Consider the following 27,102-nt stretch of genomic DNA (forward strand, 5'->3'; position numbering starts at 1 on the left):
GGTTTTAAGAAAAGCATTCCAATCTGTAATTTCTCTAGTGAATCGCCCTCTATGTGCTTTGGTGGGAGGGAAGCCCTGGATTCTCTAGAAACACAGAGCTCAAGGACCGAAAGGGTCACTGTGTGGTCTTTGTTACAGAACCATCCTACAAGTAAAGGAAGAGTGCAGATCTGCTGAGGCAGGTGTCCAGTCCCCCGAGAGGAGCCAAACCACACAGGTTAATGTTCCACTTTAATCTTTCCCAAATGCCCATTGCATTGTCCACTAATCCAGAAAATCACGTTGCAAGAATTCAACTTAATGATTCAAGAAAATTACTAAGAAAGACTCCCTTGGTCCCCAGGACTGATAACACGCATCTCTAAGCTCTGATCCGAATGGGTTGTTGATGAGACATAAACAAACTGATCAGATGAAGCCTGACATGGACAGAGCCTAGGCTTTCTGCTTACCCACGGCTGGAAAAAACAACGGGTTTGGAATGGTCTGCCTCTGCCTGTGGACACTCGTCCTCGACTCTCATTACCCAGTCTGCACCTGAAGTGTGCAGCTCCTTCTGTAGTACTGACATAGAGCCAGGATACCAAGGCCATCTGCCACGTGCTGGTGACACATGGAGGGCTTCCCTGACTTCTGGCCATTTAGGGCTCAGGCCTCATGCTACAACTGCCTCCTAGGCATCCTAGGCTACAACTGAACTCCAAGGGTATCATCGAGTGGTGCTTCTCTGGGGGAGGCCTTTGTGAGGACCACTGCTGGAGGAAGAATGTCTAGCTACAGTTCCAACATCTTGGCCAGTCCACTACCCACACTTGTCTTCTCAGTAACATATTTGAAAGGTGAGGCTGTCACAGACCTAGATCTTTTTTAGAGGGTTATATTCATTAATGTGGGAGCAATCATGTCTTCTTAATAAGAGGCTCCCTTCCCTCTTTGCCCCTGACCCCATAACTTTCTTTCAGAGTATTTCCTGAAGAACTCAAGTAAGTGTTCAGATAGGGAAGGGACTGGGCAGTACGGACAGAGAGAATCCTGTCCTACTACGTGCTGGCAGAGAGAACTGGCTGATCCTCATTTCCTGTCAGAGAAGCCAGTGTGGTTCCAGCCAGTGTCTAAGACAGGAGGCGGAAGCATGTTGGGTCATCTAGGACTTCTACCTGTGATAGACATCACCTGTCGACAGAGGTGTTCGAGGAGAAAGCTCGGGACTGTGTCTGCGCCCTGAGGCACTCAGTGACTAGGGTTCAACCTGCAGGCTTCTTTGTGATTCTGTCTAACATGCAAAGTCATCAAACTAAAGGGGAGCTTCCACATTGCTTACGAGCTACGCCAACAGACAGGTTACCAGGGACACACCTAGAGTACGTCCATCTATTTAACAGTCCCATGCTGCCGGGCGGTGGTGGCACACGCCAGTAATCCCAGCACTCTGATTTCTGAGTTCGAGGCCAGCCTGGTCTACAAAGTGAGTTCCAGGACAGCCAGGGCTATACAGAGAAACCCTGTCTCGAAAAAACCAAATCCAAAAAAAAACCCAAAAAACTAAACAAACAAACAAACAAAAAAAAAACAAAACCAAAAAAAAAACAAAAAAACAGTCCCATGCTAGGATCTTAAGGGAAGATTTGGGGGCTTGCTCCAGCTGTGCACCTCCCCCCTTTTGCTGCCAAGTCATTTAACTTAGAGGAAAGAACTTGGGATACAAGGAATCTCTCTGATGTTTAAAACTCCCTGTAAACTCTAAAGCAGTTCTCAACATTCCTAACTCCATGATGTTTTAATGTGTTATGGTGACTCCCAAACATAAACTTATTTCCTTGCTACTTTATAACTGTAATTTTGCTAGTGTTATAAATGATAATGTAAATATATGATATTCAGGATATCCGATATGGAACACCCAGGGTTGAGACCCACAGGTTGAGAGCCACTGCTCTAGCACCAGCTAAGATGTGAACATCTCAAGAGACCAGCTTGTTGCCTTTGAGTCAGGGAGGAAGGAGCTGAGCATGGTAAGATGTCAACCTCCATGCTTGACCACCACCCATTCGACTGTTGTATAACTACTAACAGCAGCAAAGGACTCAGGGAGCTAGCAGCCATCCCCCTGTCTCAGAAGCACCTAGTGCATTCAATTCATTACCTGTGTTACAAATGTAGACACCAGGACCACACTGGGCACTTGCAGCAGGTGAAGTCACCTTCGTCTCAGAGAGTGACTGTCTTCCTGGAATGCCTCTCAGCTCACTGGGAAGTCATTGTAAGCCTCAGGCTCCTTAGTTGAACATTTATATTGACCATGCTTACTCTGGCCATACTTATACTTACAGGGTAGCTAGATCCAATCCTTTGTGCTCACTCCTGACACTTGTTCTGTAACCTTCCCCCGACATCACAACTGTAACAAAGGGACTTTGGAGAGAAGCAGCGGACCTTAAGAGATGTGATGTCCACAGCTCTCCTGCTCAGATCGTACGGAAACACTACAGAGAGGCCAGCATAGAGCATGTCATGTTGATTTAAAAAAATAAAGGACAAGGATTCTCACCACGAGAAACTAGGAAACACTATCCTATTATCAAAGGTGTGGCCAAGTGGGAAAGATACATTTTGGCTTATTCCCTCTGAAAAACATGAAAGGGTATCTTTTTCAATTTTAGTTAAGGTGGGACCGGGTGAAGGTTAAAGACTACAGGTTGAGAGTTTGAGCTGTCAGGAGGGCTTAGTGCAGAAGAAAAATCCCGTTCAGGCAAAGCAAAGTGAGAATGGAAACAGAAGGTCTCTTACCTCGACAACCACATTCATGCTAGTATCAGAACCGATACTTAAGTCTGAGCCAGGGATATCGTTGCTAATAGTGGCAGGCAAAACACATATTGGGATGCAAAACTCCTCGTGGTTGTTTCGAGCCTCAGCTAGCATGATGGCACCGTGATAACCCTGAAGCAGCAGGGCCATGGCAGTTAGCAAGGTGCTGGTACAACACTTGCCAAGTCACTGAGTGCGGGCAGTAATTCCCAGGATATAACAGGGAGGGAACAAGTAACCAGCAGGAAGTTGGTCCCCATGGGTCAGTGGAGCCCATGAGGGGCCAGGATTGGCATCTGAGCAGGTGATGGGCATGCTTCCACTATTCCCAGGCCACTGGGGGCCTCCCTCAGCCTTGCCCTTCTTGTCCCGCAGGACGAAGAAGACACAAGTGACAAGTCAAGGTGGTGTGAAGCAGGCAGCAGCAAAGCAGGCAGCAGGCTGAGGGGACAGAGGTGCATTATGGGTTAGTCATTAGACGGAACTGCTGCTCCTTTCTCAGCATTAAAGAGGAGGTGGGGGATGAGAAGGAGGTTGGGGCCTTGTGGCACAAAGCCTATTCCAACACTTCTTGGGGTGGAGGTGGACAGTGGGGAGGAGCATGGGGCTGCGAGGGTAACATCAAATGACTGGGATCACCAGTGCAGCTGGCTCACTACACCACCGCCAAAGGCTGACAGGAAAAGAGACATGCACTTCACATTACCTGCAGGTCTACCCCAGGACCCACATCGGCGTCTGTGTGCCCCTCTGCTCACTGTTAGAAATTTGTGTCTCCCTCCTGGAGGGAAATCCTTCCTGGGACTTTGGCAGCATTTACATGAAGCAACATAAATCACTTGGAACTTAAGGCACTGCTTCGAAATGAAAATTAAAACCGCCTGACTCTATTTTAAACCAGAGTATACCAGAGGAAACCTCTGTATACCAGTTAGTCTACAGAGGTTTCCAATACCTGCCTCAGATATTAAAGCTGGGTTAGTGGTCGGGTACAGGTCTACTCACCCACAGTTCCCGAATCCAGGCAGCTCCCAACACAGTATGTAGGGTATTTTTAGATCATAGTGGATAGCAAGTCTGACCCATGAATGAATCTTATTTATCGTTCTTAGTATAATCATCAGTAGAGGTTCCTGCAGAATTATTATTTGACTACAGCATGGGACTCTGCATCCCTACAAGGTGGCTGTGATAAATGTTACATGGTTCTATACCATCTTTCTGCAACTGAATCATGAAATTTAAAATCCGTGTGCTCCAAGGATTTTGGACAGTGGGTTATAGACCTTGGGTATGTTAGTCCTTGGTATGGTCAGTCAATAGGTCAGACTGGGCAGCCAGCACTGGCCAGTGACAGGGTTTCTTTCCTTTCCAGACCTCCACCTCCACTCACAGTTGGCACTGAGTCTTTTGGCTGCTCTCCATGTGCTTTAGCCATTTTGTGCTAAGGTTATGGCTGTTACAACGGACTGCATTCAAAATGGTGCCTACTGTGAAAACCATCTGGGTACACCCACTGGTCAGTGCCCCACACGTTTACTAGGCTCCTCAGAACTTTGCAGGAAAATATTCTTATTTGCTGAGGACCGCGTCTTTGCAAGGTTCCATTAGGAAGAGATTGTACAGAAAGAAGCAATGTCTTTGAGAGGCCCTCCCACTGGAAGTCAGAGGGAAGTAGGCAACATGCCTGACAGACTAGAGCCTTTCCTCTGGGCTGGAAAGGGATGTGGGGATCAGGGATGTGTGAGGAGGGCAGGTGGGGAATGGAGGGGGTTAGTGTCTCAACTTCATTCTGACATTGTTGGTGATGGCTATTCTGTAGCAAGAGCTTTCTTCCCAATCTAACCAACTGAAAGTGAGGGGTGGGGGTGGGGAACCCTACCCAAGGAAAGTAGCAAACTCTGACGAAACCATCCAGAAAGTCTTGCTTTCTGCAGGGGCCACCAACAACTTTGAAAACATCAATAAAGCCACCTTAGACATTTTGGCTGCGCAGACTACAATAAGGGATGGCACACAGTTATCGGGACCTAAGGTCAATGTTCTATAGCCTAGTGCTCACAATTTGGGACACCCTCAGAGCTGTCGTCATGTCACCATCCTGGTGTTCAGTGGCAGCTCCCAGTTAGCATGCCTTGGTTGGGTTTTTTGACTAAAACAAAGCACGAAGCTGATGGTAAGGAATAAAACCAAGTACCATTAAAAAACCTCCCTCAATCCACCAACACCAGACTTCTGACATGCCTGTTTTGACATGCGGTCCAGAGAACTTATCCATTACCTTGAGATACAATCAAGGGACATGACTATACCCGAGTATCATTGCTGGTGAAGAGGAAACAATTTTCACAAGAAATAGTCAGCCCTCAAGGGCAATGGTGTTTGATCAGACTGGAGAAGCTCAGGCTTTCTTACCTCAAGACAGTAGGTAGATATGTTGAGACTGAGTCTCCCCTGTGGTGGGGACTGTCCCCAACACTGTAAGGCAGTGAACAACATTCCTGATATGAAAGATTCCTCTCTCCTACCTCTGATGACACAAAATGTCCTTCACCATCACAGCTGTCCACTAGATGCACCATCAGGAAAAGCTGAGAACCGCCTGACCCCCCCAAACCTAAGGGAACAAACAGCTGGTTCTTTCTCGGAGACAGCCATGGACTGTGAGCTTTGATGTTATCCAGGGACTGCTAAGAGGTTATTATCCTCTAGAAACAGATACGAGCAAAGATACAAGTGACTTATTGGATACCTGTTCTTTCGGATACCTGTTTCAAGCAACACAGTAAGGTTAGGCAGCACTATCACCAGCTCTGCACCAGGGCCTTCCTAGATCCAGCGGCAGGAGGAAATGGGTGTTTTGGGTAGAGTCTCTTCAGGCCCTCTTTTCCTAGACACAGTGAAGACTTTCACTCTGTGGCTGGCCTAGTGAATTCAGGTTGTACTTCAGACTATTAGAATTAACACTTTTCCTTCACGCCTTTTCATGTTCTAGGCGTTTTACCCTTGGGGACGCACAAAGGGACTCTGAGCTGTAGTCTCATCCTCACTCAGCTATTAGCTCCAGAGCAACAGCACCTTCGCCAAGGTTATCTCAACAAGCCTGGCTTTAGTCACCCACCTTGAGGTTACAGAGAAGACCCAGGCCCCTGGTGCATCAGAAACAAAGAGCAGAAAAAACACAAAAACAAAATAAAAAGCGCGTGTGCACACCAACTTACCACGCACGTGCGAGCCTGAAGCCCTCAGGAATGGCCACCTACCTATCTTTCAGCTTTCAGTCTCCCCTACCACCACTGGCTTTGAGAAATGCAAACGAATAAGAAAAAGAGATTAAAGAGAAAACAGAAAACAGCACAAAAACCCTCTACAGGGAATGATAGAAAGGAAGTAGATAACCTTTCTCCTCCCTTATTTTGAGTTTCAAATTTTCAAATACATATATATTATATATTCAAATCTGGGACAAAACAATTACTAGCATTGCAGCTAATAATCATAAATTATAATTATGGGGACATTGTAATAAAAAGAGGGAAACAACAGAGGATCTCATCATGTCTGACAGTGCACACTGAATATCCACAAGGAGATAAATTACCCACCTAGGCAGGCATCTGCAGAGAATCCCACTAAACTGCAAATGACAGTATGCAGGCGTGTCCAACCACTCAGAGTTTGGCAGGACACTGTCACCATCTACAAAGTTCACACTCAAAGCCACAGAATACAGTTTCAAAACTGACTTGCTAAGTTTCCTATTACTTTAAATGCATTTACGGTTGTTGCTTGTTTGTTTGTTTTCTGACTAGGCCACATCGATGGCTTCTCTATGGCACATGTTGTCCAGGGGCTACCACTCAGACACACCTGTAGGCAGGCTTCTGCTAGACATCCAGGAGCTTGTGGAAAAGACACTCTTATAGCTTCCCTTATAAAGTCCTCAATGTAAACCGTAGACTGTAATTCAGCACCTGGAATGCACAAAGCTGTGGATTCCAGACCATTTTGTGACGAGACACTTTTTTTTCCACTCACAAAGGACAACAGGTCCACCAAGAGCCCGACTCCATCAACCACAACGGCAAAAGCAATAAATGGCAGTCACCAGACAGCGCATGCAACAGACGGGAGACGTTAGTGATCAGGAATAGACAAAGGAGACAGACACCAGGCACTCGGCTTCAGTAAGCAGAGGGAAGAATAGTTCTGCCATTCAGAAAAGCAAGAAATCAGCGCTAAGCATTACTTACCACTAGGAGCGTTGGGGCTTTGGGGCTTTTATTTACCAGTACTAGAAATGAGTTTGGTTTCAGGAGCTTAAGAGAAAGCAAAACCCTAGCAAAATTATGTATAAGAATTAGGTCTCCCAGGGAAAATAACTTGAGGGTTACTGAAAAATTTTAGAATTCTGACTTAGTAATCTTAAACTCCCATAGGAATTAACAAGTACAAATTTACAAATGTAACACTAAAATGAATGTGTATGTTCTGTTACTATTTTTTTTTTTTTGCAGAAAGAAAAGTAATAAGAAAGCATCAATACTTTTGATGCAATTTAAGATTACCAATTTATAAAGGGAAAAAAAAATAAGAGTAATAACTGTAGCCAAAAACCTAGTGAAGTGCTGCCCATGGTTGGTTCATGGAATAACATTATGAAATATTTGGTTCAATTTCTAGAGTCAAACATCAAGTACACAATGTTGGACACAGGATTTAAGTGCAATATGTAGAGGCTATAGGCTGAAAGACAATTATATTTGGCCAAAATTTAAAAACCCGACATTTAGTTGAGGATCTGATCAGACAGCACAGTGGTCTACCACGAATTGAGCTAGGATGGTCTGTCACTCCACAGGCCTTGGTAATGGAGCCAGTTCATGTTAGCAGCAACATGGAAGAACCCTCGAGGAAAAATTGGGGTGGGGGCAATTTAATTAAGCATTTTCAGAATCCAAAAGGAACTTTTAAAATGTGCTTTCCTGAAACAAAAATATTTAGGTATCCGATTAGTAAATTTCTATTTCTAGTGCACTGGTAGATAAAAGGGTCCCGGCCTTGGGTTAGCGTCAGCTGCACCTGCTTTGCTGGCACACGGGCACTTACGTCTGTGATAGTGTTCAGAGCCGTGTCTGCCCCGATGCTGAAATCGGAACCCGGCACATTGTTGGAGACAGTAGCAGGAACCATAATCATGGGGACACAGAATGCCTCATGTTTCTCCCGGGCAGCTGCCAGCTCTAGGAGTCCCAGGTAGGCCTGTCAGATAAGTCTGTGTGATTGCAGGGCCAGGGGAGGGGGAGAGGGGCGTGGACAGCATGTGGCCAGGAGTGAGCAGGCACGGGGTGGGGTACACAGTGCACAGGGTACACAGCGAGGAGAACAGGTACCACTAGGAGAACCAACACAGAAGAGTTACGAGCACAGACAAGGACAGGCAACTTCCGGGCATAAAGGGGACAAGAGGTATTAGCATACAGTACGAAGGCTAACTCTCTCACAGTTTTGAGTCTGGTTATGTGAAGTTCCTATCTTTCTTTAGATAAGTTCTTTACAATTTCTATGACATTCATCCCCATTGAATAGGTTGTAATTAAGGACTATAGTCCTTATGAATTTTTTAAACAATATATGGCTTTTTTTTAAACAATCTGAAGAGAAACATTAAGTATATAGCCCTCTTCCTTTTTAAATCATCGGTAAATTTCAGATGGCAAGTATGGAATTATATCTACAGATTGATAACAATTCCGAAAACATCAAAAAGAGTTTCAGCAGGATAGACAAGCTCGGCTAATTTAATTTATCAGGACTGGGCTAGCCTTGGGCTACATCTCGCCACCCTGCTACTCTGTATTTCAGGGCAATGGGGTTGCGTATTAAAACCCCAGTTCACAGGAAACAGCCACTGAGGTGGGGAATATGTGACGCACACCTAGGGCTCCCAATCACACCTCCAGAATCAACAAGCAGGGAGACAGAGACACAATAACATACCTCAAATCCACCAATGATCAGAAGGGCATTGATACTATGGGAATGCATTTGCTTTGCGATCTTCTCCAAGTGCTTTCCAGGTAGAGTGCTGAGGACAGACAGACAGACCAAGAGGTGAGAGGACACCCACAAGCTGACAAACTTTTTGGAAATCATTCTACCCACAGCTGGGGCCCCTTCTCCCACCTTCCACCCATATCTCAGTTCCGTAGTGTGAAAGGTGCAGTTGGCAGTGGGGCGACTTTTCCATGCCTCCACAGCTGACAGCACTAGGGCAGTAGAGTCCCGGAGGATGATCACCAAGGTATCATGTCCCCAAAAGAGCGTTTTTCACAAGTAGGAAGGCAGGGGACTTAGCTCAGTGGTTGCCCTAAGTTCAGTCTATACAGCCGTAATAAATAAACTAGCAGGCAGACAAACAGTCTATAAAGCCATAATAAATAAACTAGCAGGCAGACAAACAGTCTAGACAGCCGTAATAAATAAACTAGCAGGCAGACAAACAGTCTAGACAGCCGTAATAAATAAACTAGCAGGCAGACAGAAAGCGTTTCACTCCAGAAGCATTATGTGGCAGTGTACACCTCAAATTCCAACATTCAAGATAAGAGGTTTCTTGAGTTCAAGACCATCTCGGGCTAAAAGGGACATAGTGAATTGCAAAACAGACTGAGCTACATAATTCTGTTTCTCAAAACGGCCAAAAAGAATTATACTGGCTCACGGAAAAAAAAAAAAAGAAAGAAAGAAAAGAAAATACACAGCCGGGTGGTGGTGGTGCACGCCTGTAATCCCAGCACTCTGGGAGGCAGAGGCAGGTGGATTTCTGAGTTCCGAGGCCAGCCTGGTCTACAAAGTGAGTTCCAGGGCAGCCAGGGCTACACAGAGAAACCCTGTCTTAAAAAAAACAAATCCAAAAAAAAAAAAAAAAAAGAAAAGAAAATACACATTAGCTTACAGTTATTGAGAGTAATCATTTTCTCTTGGAAATTTCCATTCTCCAAATTACACGCCTTTGCATATATACACATGTATATATGTATGTATGTATATATTTTATATATAATGTATTTTATATATGTGTAGATAAGCAATATATATTAAATACAATAATAAGTATATATAAATTATAAAGGATATATGTATATATCCTTTATATAGAGGGATATCCAGAGATATCTATTTCTCCTTAAAACTACATGCACCCACATCCCACTTCTATACTGTTACCTACTTCAAATGACAGTCAGTCAGCAGGAATACCACCAAGCAAAGGAAACCTATTTATGCCCCACTCTAATGTTTTATCTGACAACCAGCCCTAACCTTTCTTTTATGTGTAAAGAAACAAACAAAATGCTTATACTGTTGGTAGACATATGTAAGTTGTAAGATGAAGCTATTTCAACATGGAAAACTGTAGCAAGGGAACATGGCAAACAGGCGAACTTGCTATCTTCAGCAAGTATCTCAGGTTATCAGCTCATCCCACACTGCTTGCAGCCAAGCCCAGCCTGCCTCCCATAAAGCACAGAGCTGGGCCGACCCTCTGCAGAGGCCTAGGGAGTCTGTTTGCATAAGCACCAGTCTACCGAGGCTTTGCCATCCACAGCACCAACACCACGGCACAGAGAAGCAGAGAAGTGATCCAGAAGGCCGGGAAGCCACCCTGGGGGGTCCCCTCTGTCTGTCTGACACCAGAAGCCTTGATATTGAAACAAGCGGAAGTTGACTTGGCTCTTCCCAGACATTAGCCGCAGTGACCTAAGAGCCCAAAACCTAAAAATTGTTTCCCTTCCATATGACAGACGCAAGGTACAATAGTGGCTGGAATTGATACTTGCACCCTGGAAATCACCAAAGGGGTTGGATCCGACATAACACACTTTCTTAAAAATAAATCCCTTAGTCTCAAGTACGGAGCTAACTGAGGGATTTTGTGAATCAGGAGAACATTTGACTTTGCTCAGGTGATTTCTTCAACTGTTCAAATAAGCTTGGAGTCAGTGTGTGGCTCAAACTTCTCCTACAAGGCTGTCGTACGTGCTTGTTGACACAGTAACACAGCACATTCTGTGGTGGTTTGAATATGCTTGACCAATAGGGATAAGTACTATTATGAGGTGTGGCCTTGTTGGAAGAAGCGTCACTGTGGGGGTGGTCTTTGAAGGTCGCCTCCCGTGCTCAGGCTCCAGTGACTGGGGAAGAGAGAGCTTCCTCCTAGTTGTCCAAGAAGGCCAACCTCTCCTGGCTGCCTTCCGTTCAAGATGCGGAACTCTCAGCTCCTTCCCCAGCACCACGTCTTCTTGCACGCTGCCATGCGTCCTGCTATGATGATACTGGACTAAACCTCTGAAACTGAAAACCAGCCCCAATGAAATGTTTGCTTTTATAAAAGTTGCTGTGGTCACTCTGTCTCTTCACGGAAATGGAAACCTTCATAACCTTACAACCAGAGTGGGACCAAAGCTTCCCACATATCGTTTTGCTCTTCAAATAGTTGGAAATAGGGAATTAATGGGAGAAAGGGCCACAAGGTACTGAACTTCTGTTTAATTAAGTACTGGGGACTGAACTTGAGGCCTCACTCTAACCACTGAGCTACATGTCCACCCTAATCTGCCCTCACTTTCCTAGCACCAAGATTAATTCTCAGCTCCCTAAAATACAATTGAGGTTCCTGGGACAATGGCAGACAGGTGTCCCTGCTACATTAGGAATTCATTAAAGAAAATCAGATCGTATCTACATCCAGCCACTCTCTCTAGAATGTTCCTCTTCCCTCTTTGTTAAAATCGCTCAGGAGTTAGAACTTGCTGCTCTTTCAGAAGACCAGGTTTTGGTTCCCAAAACCCACAGGGAAGCTCACAACCATCTTTTAATTCCAGTTCCAGGTGATCCAATGACCTCTCATAGAGCGCACAGATGTACACACAGGCAAAACACTCAGACACAGAAAATGGAAATAATAGAGCTAAAATTCTGAAATTACCGTTTTGTCCCAAGAATGGACCCTCCTTGTCCCGTCCAGCCTCCGACATCTCCCCAGCCGATTTCTTGGATCTAGTGTTCAAACACAGAGTCAGACGGCTGCAGCAGGAAACAAGAGGCAGAATTGGAAGGCTCTGAACGCAGCTTAGGGTTCTGCATGCTCACAGGCTGAGTTCCCACAGAGATGGGTAAGGCCGGAGGTCGGTTTGCAAACCGTAGTGCTGACTCTGCTAAGACACGGCATGTCTTTCTAAGGTTAATCAAAATGCTGAGCCTCGGTAAGGGTGCCCATTCCCTCCAAGTGGGGGACACCCACCCCATAACCCGAGACACATGCCCTCAGTGGACAGGTCAGCTGGCCAGAACCTCTCACTAGTAAAGGGGGTGGGGGGAGAATACCATGTTTTTTTAAATTAGCAACAGTTAAAATAATAAAAATAATAAAGGAAAAAATACAAATAGAGCTTTGCTAAGTAGATGACGTTTAGGGGGCGATTGGGGGTGATTCCCCTGCTAGGTGAGGTATGGGTTAGTTACAGAGCAGAACATGCTGCAAGCCTCCAGACGTGTGATTTTTGGTCAACTTCTTACTATTAATGGATCCTGGTGGGATCTTTAGGAAAGTTAAAGATATTTCCCAACTTGGCATCTCCAATTTCAACTCCTCAGAGTTCCGGGAGAACCAGTACAGACAAGCTCTCCCCATTTCTAGGCCTTTCATCTGGTCAAATGAAACACCATTCCTAGCTTTGTGCCATCTGCATATACATCGTGGACAAACTGTACTGTGTAAGATTTCAAAATGGAACCTGATCCTGGAAGGCATCTCACTGTCTCCACAGCCGCATCTAACACTTCTCACAGTAACTGTAAAATGTTCTTAAACAGTCCGCCTAGTCTGCAGGCTTCTTGCCTCTGTTAGGCATCAGAAAGAAGATGTACCAGCATGCGCTAGCCTGCTCAGGAGCCTTCCACCTTAGCTAGCCAGAAAATCAAGTCCCTACAGATTACCTGGCTCTTGCTTTGTTCTCCCCTTCTGCCTATTTCCTATCCCCCACTACCCTGGCCCTTATCATCCTAAATCATGGGCGGCAGATCCAACCCTAGGGTCTTTGTATCATAACATCTGCCTGGAATGACCAATGCCCACTCCATCCCCACTTACCCATTAGTGGGAGATCTGCTTCCCTCTGAGCACGTGTTGCACGGAACTCATGCAGAGCCTTGGGGACCTGTGGCCTCTTGTAAATATAACCCAGCTCATTTCACTTTCTTATGAATAAGCTATGTGGCTTGTTAGTATAGTCTTCCTCTTGTCACCTCCAAAATATAAAGTCTGCAGAGGTGGGGCTTTTAGTCTGTCTTGCTCACCTGTGTAATTCCACAGGGTTACAAACTGACCAAGGCATCGACCTGACATAGTCCAAAGTACAGCAGTATAGACATGCCTCACCATCCTGTTTCAAATCCTCCATCATGAGAACCGTCGCAAGTGAGTCAATGTTTCTACTCCTCACTTCTCTCATAAAAAATGGTAATAAGACCTTAGATGTAGTGTGAGGTCACATGCTACAAAAAGAAAACAGTGAATGCTCCAGACCTCTGTTGGCTAGCTGCTGCTGCTCTCTCAATGCTGGGGATAGAACCTAGAGCCTTATATGCTAGAAAAGTACTCTACTGCTGAGATATAAGCCCAACATTACTTGTTTTTGTTGTTGTTGTTGTTGTTGTTTGGTTTTTTTCTAATTAGAGTTATTTATTTTTTAAAGTTTTATTTCACTGGTTTGGCTGACATGCACTTTGTCATCTGAACTTAACACAACAGCCTGTGAGGTAAGCATCATTGGATTACTGTGCCTTTGGGCTTTTTGAGAAAATCTGAAAATACAGGATACCCTGAGCTTTATGTAAAGGCGTAGAACTTAACTTAGGGCAGGGTTTCTAAGGGGAAGGTAACCTTTAACCTACAAATCAGTAATTGGCATAATCTCAGCACCAAGAATTGTGATTTAGTAGGTGCTCCGGGAAAGCTGCCCTTCCCAAATACGATAACATTTTAACTTCCCTAGGGACTCCTGGGAGACTCACTTGGCCTTTGGCGAAGCCATCAAAACCATCATAGACTGCAAGCATCTTGTGGCCGTCTGCAATCCCGACTCGGACAGCAGAGCGCACGGCTGCATTCATCCCGGCGGCAGGTGCCCCCACATTGATGATGGCGACATTGCAGTTGCTCTGAAAGGAGAACAGGGAAGTGTCAAGTCATCAGATGGGCGCAAGCCGCCATCTGCTGTGCATTCATAAGGAGTCACACTATGCCATGTTTTGCAGGAGGTGACCATGTCAGGATCACAATGGAGAGGTGAAGATAAATTTCCAGAGACCCACATGGGTAGAGGGGGAGGGGTGTGAGGCCACTCAGGAGACGGGGGTCACTGGCGGAAGCTGGCGATCTACCTTAAGGATCTTCTCATCAGGTTGCTTAATGGCAAGACGCTTGTAGATTTTCAGGTTTCCCTCAAAACTCCTAAAGAAAAAATGACATTGTAGTGTTAACTATGTATGGTGTGTGAGGTGCCTGTAGGGACCAGAAGAGGGCTTCCGATCCCCCTGGAGCTGGAGTTAGGAGCGATTATGAGGTAAGGCATATGGGTTCTGGGAACTGAGCTTGTGTTGTGCTAAATTTCTAATTACATAGAGTTTTATTCACGATAACTCACCTTCCTCGGAGTTTTACTGCTTCGTTAAATCTCCTTTCATCCATTGCCTTCTGTACGTCTTGGGTCTTTAAAGAAAAAATAAAGAATGAATCAAGCCTTCAATGCTCTATGGTTGGACCTTCACAGCCTGATGATACCCACTGGATGGACAGTGGCCCCCCAAGTTGACAGCTAACTCGGCTGTGAGGTTAGAGCCCCAAAGAAGAGGAGGTGACACCGGCTGCTCGTCGATGGCCACAAGATCGTGAAGATGATTTCCACAAAGACAAAGTTCATGGAAATGAGTCCCTTATGAAAAAGCATCTGATTATTCCACGATCCAGCTCAGATAAGGAAAAAGAAAAACACAGCTAGCTAGCTCATCACCTCACTGAAGAAAGCAGAACTGAAGTATGCTTCATGGTGGCTGAGAGGAACAGGGGTTACGTCAGCCTCAAGACAGAGCGAGCGCTCAGGGCTGGTCATCCTGGCCAGCCTCAGTGCACTACTGGCTCTCAGCAAGTGGCTCTCTGTGGTTGGTTATTAATGAAACTTCTGTGTGATGGTTTGAATATCCACACAAATCTACTTGTCCACAGTGAACTCACAAGGGATATCAATAAGCACCAAAGAAAAGGACCACACAGCCTTTTAGATACCGTGAGGACAAGATGTAGCTGCTACAGTATTCTGGTATCATGGTGGATCCATCAGGTTTTGCCAACAGAGGAATCAGATTTAATAGGAGAAATCAGATTTAATAAGGCTTACAAGATTAGGTTTAAGTTGTTGCACCCAGAGTTGAGTTACCATTGTTTCTGCACTAAGTCTGTGTGGTGTTTTTCTTCTCACGTTGATTCGACTGGGTTCCAGAGAGAAAGGTACAGTGGCAAAGTGTGGGTTTGCCTGATGTGCACCACAAAGGCCGTGGGGGCATTGAAACATGGGGCTGGCATGGTATCGACCCACTAGTGGGAACCTAGTAAGCTGGGTGGAGAGATTTTGGAGCTCTGAGTCTGAGAGTCTCCTTGGCGAGACCACTGGGGCAGAGTAGCTGGATGGAGTGCAACTTGGTGATTCCTTTTTAAAATATTTCCCAAAACAGGTGGTGAAACAACATGTTGGGTAAGAATCCACTGGAAATCTATTAGCCTGAGAGTTAGAGTTTTATTTTTGTGAATGAGTAGCTGGGTAGCACTAAAACGAGTCACGTAAACTCAAGCACACATGGGAACATTGAAAAAAAGAAATTGCTCACAGGCTCTGAGGTCCCCTGGGATGGGGAGTGCAGGCTGCACTGCGGCAGACAGCTGGATAATGAAGCTGCCTGCTTTGTGGGGCAGAGACTGATTGAATTATGAATTCATAATATTGGGATTATTTGCTTTTAGGATAGATTTATATATAGATTTTGTCCAAATCATGTGGGGAATTTTGCCTGTGGTTTGGAACTAGGAGAGAGAAAATTAGTCACTGACTCCAAGTAGAAAGGGCAGTGAACGGGTATTAATTAATGTCTGTGGCTCCAGGGAGAGAGCTGAACAGAAAGATGGTATACAGATATACTGCTCTAATACGTCTTACAGGACACTCAAATTCTGTCTAACGTGGGATCCACGGGAATTCTGGGTTTAAATCCTGCTTGGACTAGCTGCCTACTTATAAACAGGTATAGATAGAAGTGTGAATCAATTGCTTCAAAGATGGTATAAAGACATATTGCTAATACGCCTCACAGGATATTCAATTTCTGTCTAGTGTGGGCTCCACAAGATTCTTGGGTTATTATCCTGCTTGGCAAAATAGACAAGGCCTAAGAATAGGCACAGAGAGTATTGTACTTTACTTCATTTGTTTTGGATTGTTTTAACTTTCAAAATGGGTGTGATTTTGAGTTTTTGCTTATATTATTTATTCCTCTGGGATAGAGGTTAATATAAAGGTTTTTCTGGTTACTGGCTCAAAGATATGCTGATTTGAGAGAAAGGTTTTGTCTTTGCCTTTTTAGAAAAGGTGATTAGTGTCTATACACCTTCCAGAGTAATTCGGATCAGATTTGATAGAGGGAGACCCCACACACACACTAGATTCCAGAGAATCAAACAAAAAAGTTATCTTGATGATACTAAAATTTTGTTTTGGGATTTGTATATTACAGAATATCCAGCCTTGGTGAGTCTCCTCGTAAGACATGCTGAACTGAACTGCTTGAACTCCTGATGTCTTGAACTTTCAGTCAGAACACAGACATCAGAGACTAATAAAATCATTGGTGTGGCCCTCTTAAGGCCAACCAACTCCCCTATTTTCCCTACCCTTCCCCTTCCCCACTCCACTACCTATCAAAATATCTCAATGCCCATATTCAGCTTGAAGAAGTTATGAAGAGTTGTTGACCCAGTTCCCTGGGCTTTGGAGATGGAGGGGTTTATTACAGGTTGTCTTTCTAGGGAATGCAGAAATGGTCATAATTGGAACATGGGGCATTAGCTAGAATTGACTGGATAGCCCTCCAAATGGCCACTTTAACCTAGTGCTCACTGAGTCTGAAGCAGGCCACACAGATTGGAGCACCCGCCTGTTCCTACAGGTGGCCCATCTCATGTCCATGGCAACCCAACTCCTGAGCTTACCATTTGCACACACTCCATCAGAGGCAGGCGCACAGCTTGGTTTCCTCTTAGTGACACGACACAGGCTGGGGTCTCGGGAGTAGCCTCCAGCAAGGCGAGGACAGCCTCCACTCCCATACGGCTGGCCTGCAAATGATAATTGCAACCACTAAGAGATGGCCAACCCCTCATTCTATGCACAAGAGACACCGAGCGCATAGCTGGAGGGCAGCGCAGAGTTGACACTCTGCCTGCTTTCTATGCTGTAGAGCAATGATTCAACCAGGGGCTACCCTGCTCTGCCTTGGTCTCCCTACTCATCTCCGTAACAGTAAGAGTATAACTAATAAGAACTGCCACTCGGGACACAACGTTCCTAACTCCTGGCACCCATGTCTTCCACATCAGAAGGTAGTGGCTTCCCACATCAACTGTGACCTCAGCCCTGGAAAACATTCTACGTCAGTAAGTCTCAAAGGACGTTTAAATAAGGATGTGGGCTACTAGCGTCTCCAGGGATGAGCCTGCTGGTCAGCCTCCACAGTAAACTAGTGCTTCTAAACATCGTTTGAAGAGGCCTTACAAGAATGTCTAGTAATTTCAATCTCCACTTACCAAAATCCTGTCAAATGCAGATGGGGTCCCTCCTCGTTGGACATGTCCAAGAATGGTGACGCGGGTGTCAAGGCCCAAATTCTTCATTACAAGCTGTGGAGAAAATGTCCATCAGGAAATACACAGATGAACAGAACACAGTGAGGCTGCACCAGCCTCATAAGGACTGGTTCTGAGCAAAGGGTCCTCATTTCTGTCTTCAGATGCATAAATGTTAAAACTGACCATTGCTTCATTTCTCCTGTGGGAACACCTACCCACAAATCCTAAAATCTATTTTTCCGAGTAATGCTTTCATTGTTAAGAAAAATCTTTTTGATGTTGCTGCTGTTTGTTTTGATTTGGTTTTAGTTACTGGAAACAGTATAACATAGGCCAGGTTGGTCTTGAATTTACAATCCTCTTGCCTCAGTATCCTGAATTTGGAGGTCATACACAGGAATCACCACACACTCACACTACTAGAGATAAAATCTTTACCTTTTAACAAGCAGATAAAAGAAAATAACACAGACTTTGCCACAAAAATGCTATTTCAAATAGTTGTATCTAAAGTATTATTTATATTACGATTATCTCCCTTTATGATGCACAGCTCTGCTGTAAAGAGAAGAATCCAGACAATCCAGCCCCATGCCAACAGCAATACTGACTGGTGATCTACAGAGTCTATGAATCTCCTCGGGACTAACAGATCCCCTGTATATATAATATAATAGGGTCACTTATATCCATCTGTGCACATTCCTTGGTCCAATGTTGCTAGAGATCATCTTAATTTTATTTTACTGAGAAAGAAAACCTCTGCCCTGCTTTTATAAAGAGATATCAATAAGTACTGTTAAATATCTTTCGCTGGCTTCAGTTGATTAATTCATGTTGAGGTGCAGATCTGGTATTAGAGTCATTAAAAACTGGGCTTAGCTAATTAAATAACTACAACTAAACAATGATAAAGAACTCAACGTGTAGAGCTACGGGTGTGGCTCAGTGGTAAAGCACTGGCCAGGCACTCGAGCTCCTGGGTTCCAGTCCTCAGCGCTGCAAAAGACAATGAGCAAGGCGTCATATGGTGGTCACACCTTTAATTCTAAAAAATTGGGAGGGGGGCGCAAGAGGATGGCCAGTTTGAGGCCAGTGCAAGCTACTTAGCAAAAAGAAAAAAGAATAAAAGTCAAAAAACTAAACCTTGCAAAACCAGATTTGTGATGCCTGCGGGCCCTGACTCCGGGCTGAGACCACACAGCCTAGCTGCTGCTTTGTGATTTCCTTAGTCATTCTGCGATCCTGGTGAACAAGGCAGAGTGGAGACTGTGGCGACTGGAGAAACACAGGTTGGAAGGAGTAGCAGAGCAGTAGCCTGCCAGACCCTGCCCTACCTCAGGGCCATGAGGAGGCAGTGACGCATAGCCAAGTAGGCAGTTTTATTGGTGAGAACACCATGCAATTGGTGCTCCAGGTTAGAAGAAAGGCAAAGGGGGAACTGGGCATCGCCTTGTCTATTGTTCCAAATACAGAGGCCCTCAGACTGCGCTGCCTGCCAAGCAGTCAAGATTCCTTACCTTCTGTGCAAAGCTTGCTTAACAGATGGTCCTTTCTAATATAAGAACATCCTTATCCACCCAATGGTCTCACTTCTATTGTTAGTCACAGTGCTGTAAGGACCATTAAAGGCAGGACTTAGGAAATGCCAGCTGTCCAGACGCTCTTAAGCTTCATATTTCTAGTGCTTTGAAAGTGCTTTGAAACTCTAAATCCACTTCCCATCAGTCAAGCTCACTGTCAACTCCTATGTCCATCTCAGCTTACCTCCCTGATTTTCTCAGAGGTGATGGGCTTATTTTGGGTGTCGATTGCTCCTTCAGACACAATGATGATATTCAGCCTCTTTTTTTGGGCACGGTTCTAAGGAGACAGAAAATTAAGACTCTTAAAATTTTTAGTCGTTGTTTAATGACAACAAACCCAAGGAAATGTGTCCTAATCATTGCCTAACTTGGAAATATTTCTCAGTAACCCCAAATGAAGGTGCCTTTGCAAGGCCTGAGAGGGTTTGTAGGCTACGTGACATTCCAAGCATACATGAGAACGTGGCACCAGTTAGCCTGGGTTAAAGTATGGTGCACAGACATGTTGATTATAATGAGCCCCACAATAGCAAGCAAACAGAGGCTGTACTCTCCCAGTGTAGCCTACCCCAAACTATGCTGTCTGTTCCCTTTATGCTAGAGTTCTTTCCAGTGTCTCTGCATGGACCTTCCTGGACTCCCTCACATGAGATCAGCAACCCTCCCTATCACATTGGCTAATACTGCACACAGGCCTGAGTAGCAGGCAGATAGGCAATGGATAAGAAATCCAGAAAGGGTACAGGAAAGGCCCATGGAACTATTGGTTGAGTATACGGGAGATGGAGCCTAGAAGATGTGGTACCTGGTAAAGTGGATATTACCACCCCATCCCCACTCTTCACTGCCCGCCCCCCTGTTTTTTTCCTTTCTGGGCCCTATGAGGTAAATAGACCTCCTCTGTCCTATAACCCTGTCATGATTCATGCTGTCATTCAACCTACCATGGACCAAGACCTCCAAGATCATGAAGTAAAATCAATGTTTTCTTGGCCTTACCTCAAATGTTTACCACAGTAACAGAAGTCTATCAGACATACTGCGCATGGAACAGGTCTGAGATGAACGCAGTTACCTTGATTTGCCAGTTCACACTTGGGGGGGGGGGCGAGGGTGGGTCTTATGTACTCACACTCTGGTACACACTGCCTTATATAAACTCAAGCGGTCACTCAAGGATACGATTAGCCTAAGTGTGCCTTGCAACAATATCATGATGTAGGTTAGCTCCATGGATTTTTCTCTCTATAAAATCCCAAACAAAATATGGTCCCTGAAGATAAAGGTCAGTGTGATGGTCTGAATAATAATGGCCCCCCCCCACAGACTAATGTATTTGAATTCCTGGCCCCTAGGGAGTGGTACTATTAGGAGGTATGGCCTTGCTGAAGGAAGTGTGCCACTGTGGGGGTGGGCTTTGAGGTCTTACATATACTCAAGCTCTGTCCAGTACAGCACCCAGTCTCCTGCTGCTGCCTGCAGATCAAGATGTAGAACTCTCAGCTTCTTCTCCAGCACCATGTCTGCCTTCATGCTATCATGTTTCCCACCATGATGGTAATGGACTAAACCTCTGAAACTGGAAGCCAGCCCCAACTAAATATTTTTCTTTGTAAGCATTACCATGATCATGAAATCTCTAGCTAAGAATAGAAACCCTAGCTAAGACAGTCAGTGATATGTGTGTGGGGCCCTGGCCATGCCTGAAGTAATATGCTGACATTGATCAGAGGTACACAGATAATCAGGGTCACAAAGATTTGTTCTTGGTTATGACAGCTATGAAATGTGCCAGGGTTTGAAAAATGTGTACAATGTGAAGAACGAAGAATGAACACTTTCTTACAAGCATAAAGGTATGAGGAGTACTGGGTAATTACCTTAGCATTCGTTGAAAGAGCACTAGAAAGACAGAATCCATAAATATGGGATGGCTAAATAGGTGTGCTTCAGTCCTGAAGTGGTTAAAAGACAAGGGAATCTGTGGCCTAGGAAAACAGCTTTTGCTGCATGTAAAGTACTTGCCCTTACAAGAACCTAAATTCGATTCCCAGAACTATGCTTTTTAAAAAAAAGTATGGAAAGGCATGATGGGCAAGCTTGGAACTCTAAAGCTGGGCAAGTCAAGACAGGAGTTGATTCCCTGGGACTCACCAATCAGAGCTTGTCTCCAAAGGAGGAAAACAGGTAGAGAGTGCCTGAAGAACAACCCCCAAAAGCGTTTTCTTGCTTGCTAATTGAGGTAGGGTGGCTATGTCCACTGTGGGCAGTGACGCCCTGAGCAAGTAGGTTGGCCTGACCTGCATAAGAAAGGTAGCTGACCGAGATCCAGAGGAAGCCAGTAAGCAGCACCCTCAGCGGTTCCTGCCTCCGGGTTCCTGCCTGGGGCTGCAGCCCTAGGCTTGCTAGATGAAGGACTATAAACTAAAAGAAACCCTTCTCTCCCCAAGTTCATTCTGGTCCAGGGTTATATTACAGCAACTGAGAAACAAACTACAATCCCTTCATACACATGTGTACATATACACACATGAACACGTATGCATGGATGCATGTACACATAAACAGTGGAATCCTCAGTGCATCTAAGGAGGGAGATAGGCTCAATGGCCCTGCCACTAAATGAGCGCCTCTAAGGCTAATGCCTAGACTGGATTAACTAATCACTCACCTTCATAAAATCACTAAGGAATATAATTTCCCCACGTAAGAGAGGACACAGAAAGGTGACATGTGATCAAAGCCATTCTCATGGTGGTATAGCCAATGTCCAGTCCACGGAATTCTGTAACCTTGCAGCAGATTGTTTTTCTTTTTCTTTTTTTTTAAAGATGTATTTATTTATTTATTTATTTAATGTATGTGAGTACACTGTTGCTGTCTTCAGATACACCAGAAGAGGGCATCGGATCCCCATTACAGATGGTTGTGAGCCAGCATGTGATTGATGGGAACTGAATTCAGGACCTCCTGGAAAAGCAGTCGGCGCTATTAACTGCTGAGCCATCTCTCCAGCCCTGATTTTTTTTTTCTTTAATCTAGTTAGTCTTCCAAAACAATGGGGGAAACTTCTTGCAGCATTGTATTGGTGGCCAGTAAAAATAAAAAGACAGATATAAAGATAGCAAAACGTTCTGTTCTAACTCAGCCAGAACCTAGGGGGATGGGAAGGTCTTGTCATACCTGATAGCACAGCGTACAAAGTCTAGACTCTAAGGATGTTCTTTAGATGGAATTACACGAAGAAGTAGCCTTTAATCTAAAGTGAGCATGTAGACACTGAATGGCCATTTTGAACATGCAGACCGACTGTACACTTCCTGTCAGCCAAGCCCAACAGTTACCCCATCCCTGAATCATTGTCCATGGATGTGTGGCCTGTGACAATGTCACTGTGCAATCAGGCTGCAGGCAAGTGAGAAAGAAGAAGACATCAGAGAGCTAGACATGACTTCTCAGAGACCACGGAGGTGACATCCTGTGTGGTAGTAATCTAGTCTTTTGGGTCATACGCAAGCATCAGGAAATGGGAATACTACATCTCATCTCAAGGCTCCAGGTATGGACAACCTGTCCTAATTAGACACCTGAGGATATTGTTAATGTCCCACAGGTCAGTACCAAAGCAAAGAAAACTCCCTCCCAGAGGGAGGGCCATTTTGGTCATCCACCACTATCACTAGCTTATTTCAAGTTAAGATGTCGAGCCTCCAAAGGAAGCTTGTTTTTTCTTACTATGATGTAACTTTAACCAGTAGCCATTCACGTATGTTTTTTTTTTCGGCAAAACCCATTTGATTCATGACTTGAATGCTTTTCCTCCTTTGGGACTGTGACTCGAAAGCAACATTTTATTGCCTACACATATGCAGCCTCTTCTAGACACTGCTTATGTGCTTGCTGGCTCTAAATAAAATTAGTCTGTGATACTATGGTTACATAATTTTCTTGTTGATCAGTTATAAAGATTGCTTCAAAAATAAGGGAGAGAAAAGCAACCTACATATGAAATTCTTGGCTCTGAAAGCTAAGCATGGTCTTAAAGAGGCCAATCCACGCTGCCTCACGCCTTCACATGGGAACATCCGCCCCACCCTAATCAGCAACTAGGCTGTCAAAGACAACATACGACAAACTCCTAAGGAGCGTGGATGGAAATAATTAGGGAACAGAAGAGCCTAAAATCCCCACACAATGAGGAAAGGAATGTCATAACACCTCACGCCTTATTTGGGGGTTGAGGGGAGGAGGCAGAATTTAAAACGAGAGGCCAACAGATGTCTGTCTGAGTTCAGTGATGATGACTCAAATAGCAGCCAAGAGTTTTCTCTGTAATCTTGACTTCATTTAGCCACCACGATTTCATCCCGTGGTCCTGGCATACAAGCCACTTAGAAGCAGAACTACTGCTTTGGATGGAAGGCATCAGTGGTTGCAGCTGTTCTCCATGGCAACGTCAGCCTACACAGGCAGATCCCGGGCAACGGGCTTGACCTTGTTTGGTTTTTATTTTATTTTGTTCGCTCTTTTACGAGCAAAGGAGCCATCCAGCGTGGCCACCCCAAAAGGCCTTGCAGAACCTTACTCTAGCAATACAGCCAGACTCCCAGTTACCTCTGAGAGCTTGAGGCACATGTCTTCCTCCCAACCTTCCTTTGGTGGAGACTCCGGAAGGAACACCCAGTCGGCACCGCAAGCCAAGGCGCTCACCAAGGCCAAGTAACTGTGGAGACAAAAAGTAATTAATAATACCCAGGGAGGAAGGAGCCTGCTTGCGAGGCTAGTGTACCACTTAGGAGCAGAGACAACCCTCAGCAGCTACGGCCTTTGACAGGCCGCAGGGGCTTCTGGGTCCTTCAAGACTGCCCCCAGTTGCAACACATGGTGCAGAGCACCATGGTACAGACAACACTAAGGTTCATTCCTACCAGGACGAAGTCGGCAGATACCTACCCACAGTGTCGCCCCATCACCTCCAGAACGAAGGTCCTCTGGTGGCTGGAAAAGGGGTAAAAGGGCACACGTTACCACTCACAGTGAGAAAAGTGTGCCCACAGCCTAGAGAGATAGATAGAAAGCCTGCTTCTCAGTTCTGGCTGACCCTAAGCTGCCAAGCTGACTCATTTTCTACAAAAAGCAAGCTCCAGCCCCTGGAAGAGCTTCAGAACTAAGGGGTAAAGGGGCTTCAACAGTAACTGCATTGGTGGTGGTGGGGGAGGTGTTTGAAACACGCTCTCCTATGGCCCACAGCTGACCTTGAACTCTGTGCAGCAGAGGGTATATGACCTGGAACTTGCGATTCTTTGCCTCTGCGTCCAGTTGTTAGGACTCCAGGCGTATGCCACCACCTCCCGCTTATGGAGTACTGGAAATTGAACCTGGGCTTCCTGCATCCTCAGCAAGCACTATGCAGCTAAACCATATCCTCGCTACTGCTTCTCCTTGCATATTTTACAATGCCCTTTACTTGTTTCCGAAGACTACACTATACTTTTAAGATGCCTTCCTAGGTAGGCCCTTTTCTAAAAAGCATCTACTCTGAACTAAGTTGAATACTTCTTCTGAGACCTAAGGGTTAGCCGGGATCACATCCCAGATTTTAGAATTTGAGAGGCTATCAAGTTGGGAGTCTAAAAAACAGCCAATCTCATCTACAGAGGGGAAAATAAAGCCCCTCAGGCTGACTATACCCAAGTAAGCACATGAGCCAACACACAATGACTGTCACTCCTTGCAGTTGAAAGAGCCAGTTGCTCTGAGCTGGCCTTCCAGGCCTGAAGAGGTGATGTGGTTTTTCCAGAATCACAGAGTTCAATGACAGAGGCAGCTAAGAAGCAGACATGATACTCAGAAGGGGCCCACGAAGGCCCAGACTCCCTCAATAACACCCATTCCAATGTTCCAAGCTTCAAGCTAGCCATTCACACCGTGAGAGGCACCTGACTGGCTTACTATTTTACTTGGTTTTCAGGGAAAGGCTTTTGGGAACTCTGGTTTTCTAGAAAGTTGTTAGTCATGCATCCTTGTGGGCCTAGATCACTGCAGATAAACTGTTAATGTTCTACTCACAGTCTGGTTCATCAGTACCTTGGGAATCTCAACAGTGACACTAGGATGTCTCAATCCGCTAACAAGTTCACAACTAAGTCACTCTCTCTTTGTTATTCCATGAGGTGGCCTTTGGGGGACTCTAGATAAATATTTTGTTTCCTTGTGTTTTCTAGTTTTTCTTTCCCATAAGCACATTTAGAATAATACTAATATGGGATCTGCTGAATGTTTCCAGAACCAGCAGTAATAGCACGTCAGTGCCTATAAGTCCTTTTACCTCTGAGCAGTGGTCATGATGGCATCAATAACTTCAATAATTCGGTGCAGAGCTGAATCTGTGCCGATGGTCATGTCTGTGCCACAGAAGTCATTGTCAATGGAGCCCACCATGCCCACCACGTTGAGGTGGGAGTGGTTCTGCACCGTGTCTTTATCGATCTCACCTGTACGGGAGACAGGAAACACACCGCGAGTCCAGGAAAAGCCGCCATGTCTCCCAGTGTTCCACCGGATGTGAAAGACAATGGACGTAGAATAGAAGTCAAGAACCCTGAGTTCCGTTTTTTATGAATTTCCCCAGAACTCTTCATACCCCGAATTAGCATACTGAAGGAAAGACAAGTCACGTGAAGAAAGAAGGAACTATACAGGACATAAGTTGGCACTGGACAATTAGTAAGAACACCCAATTCTAAAAATAGATCCAAATGTTGCAAATTAGGATAAGGCTTTGAACAATGTTTTTGAATAAGGATAATTCATAGTTTCAGAATTAAGTACTATAGAAACTTATAATCACCTTCCTGTAGATGTCTTAACCATGACCATGAAACTCATTAGTAAGTATGCTGCTCGCTCTCTCAGGATAAATATACCTTGTCAGGAAGTTCTACATAGATGAACTTAGAGTAGTGTGTAGGTGGGGGCAGGTTTTTAAGTCTTTACTCATGGTCACCAATGGGCTGGGGTTAGAGCACATATGAGAATAAAAAGATGAGTGAGGCCTCTCAGCTCCATTTCCTGAGTAGACTTTTGAAGTTTTCTTAAATGAAAGTTGAGGGCATTCACTTTATCTTGTTTCCAGTTTTCATGACATTGCTGTTTGAGCAACACACTCTTGCGGATGACATTTGATACAGAATTGGAATTATAATAATAAGAGCTTTAAGAAGACAGGGACATAGAGAGGCAATCCTCAGACATCCTAAATAATACCAAAAGAAATGTAAAATTAAGAGAAAGCAGATCAGCAACTTTAAATTAAACCTTTGTAACATATAGCTTTAGAGTCATCCCAGCTTATCAGCAGAAATATAACATGGTGGCTGCAAATGTGACTGCTGGCATCCGAGGGCCAGAATGGACATAGACAATGGTCACAGAGGCCTGCTTCCCCTATGACCTTCCCCTATGACTCCGCTCTTAGATGAGGGTGTACATGATTACTGTCATGAGGATTCCAGAAGCCTCCCTAAGAAAGGGGTTATTACCTAGCACATAGTAGGGCTTACTGTCATTACTGTTCTTGTCTGGGATACAGATTTGAATTCTGCAGTGCCAAATGATAGGAGGCAAAGCAACAGCCACAATTTGGGTATGACTAAAAATGAAGCTAGAACTGGTGATACACACTTTGAACCCTAAGCTGGCAGGAGGCAGGTGCAGGTAGATCTATGAGTTCAAATGCCAGTCTGGTCA

General features: G+C 44.9%; 1 protein-coding gene across 2 annotated transcripts in view; it reads right to left on the reverse strand.

Annotated features, from left to right (window-relative positions):
- Pfkp (phosphofructokinase, platelet) overlaps positions 1-27,102 on the reverse strand; it is a 65,038-nt gene that overhangs the window by 8,486 nt on the left and 29,450 nt on the right. Inside the window, exons 5-17 of one of the 2 annotated variants that reach the window (XM_052156672.1) lie at positions 25,682-25,847; positions 24,307-24,351; positions 23,968-24,076; positions 19,535-19,630; positions 17,726-17,818; positions 17,132-17,257; positions 14,520-14,584; positions 14,257-14,326; positions 13,888-14,034; positions 11,801-11,871; positions 8,809-8,896; positions 7,918-8,070; positions 2,788-2,940 (exon numbers count right to left, since the gene is read on the reverse strand). In XM_052156672.1, the coding sequence (XP_052012632.1) occupies positions 2,788-2,940; positions 7,918-8,070; positions 8,809-8,896; positions 11,801-11,871; positions 13,888-14,034; positions 14,257-14,326; positions 14,520-14,584; positions 17,132-17,257; positions 17,726-17,818; positions 19,535-19,630; positions 23,968-24,076; positions 24,307-24,351; positions 25,682-25,847 (1,382 nt within the window). The remainder of the gene's footprint in view (positions 1-2,787; positions 2,941-7,917; positions 8,071-8,808; positions 8,897-11,800; positions 11,872-13,887; positions 14,035-14,256; positions 14,327-14,519; positions 14,585-17,131; positions 17,258-17,725; positions 17,819-19,534; positions 19,631-23,967; positions 24,077-24,306; positions 24,352-25,681; positions 25,848-27,102) is intronic. The other variant, XM_052156671.1, reaches the window with a different exon arrangement.

The sequence above is a fragment of the Apodemus sylvaticus genome, chromosome 14 (genome assembly GCF_947179515.1).
Source record: "Apodemus sylvaticus chromosome 14, mApoSyl1.1, whole genome shotgun sequence".
Lineage (NCBI taxonomy): Eukaryota > Metazoa > Chordata > Mammalia > Rodentia > Muridae > Apodemus > Apodemus sylvaticus.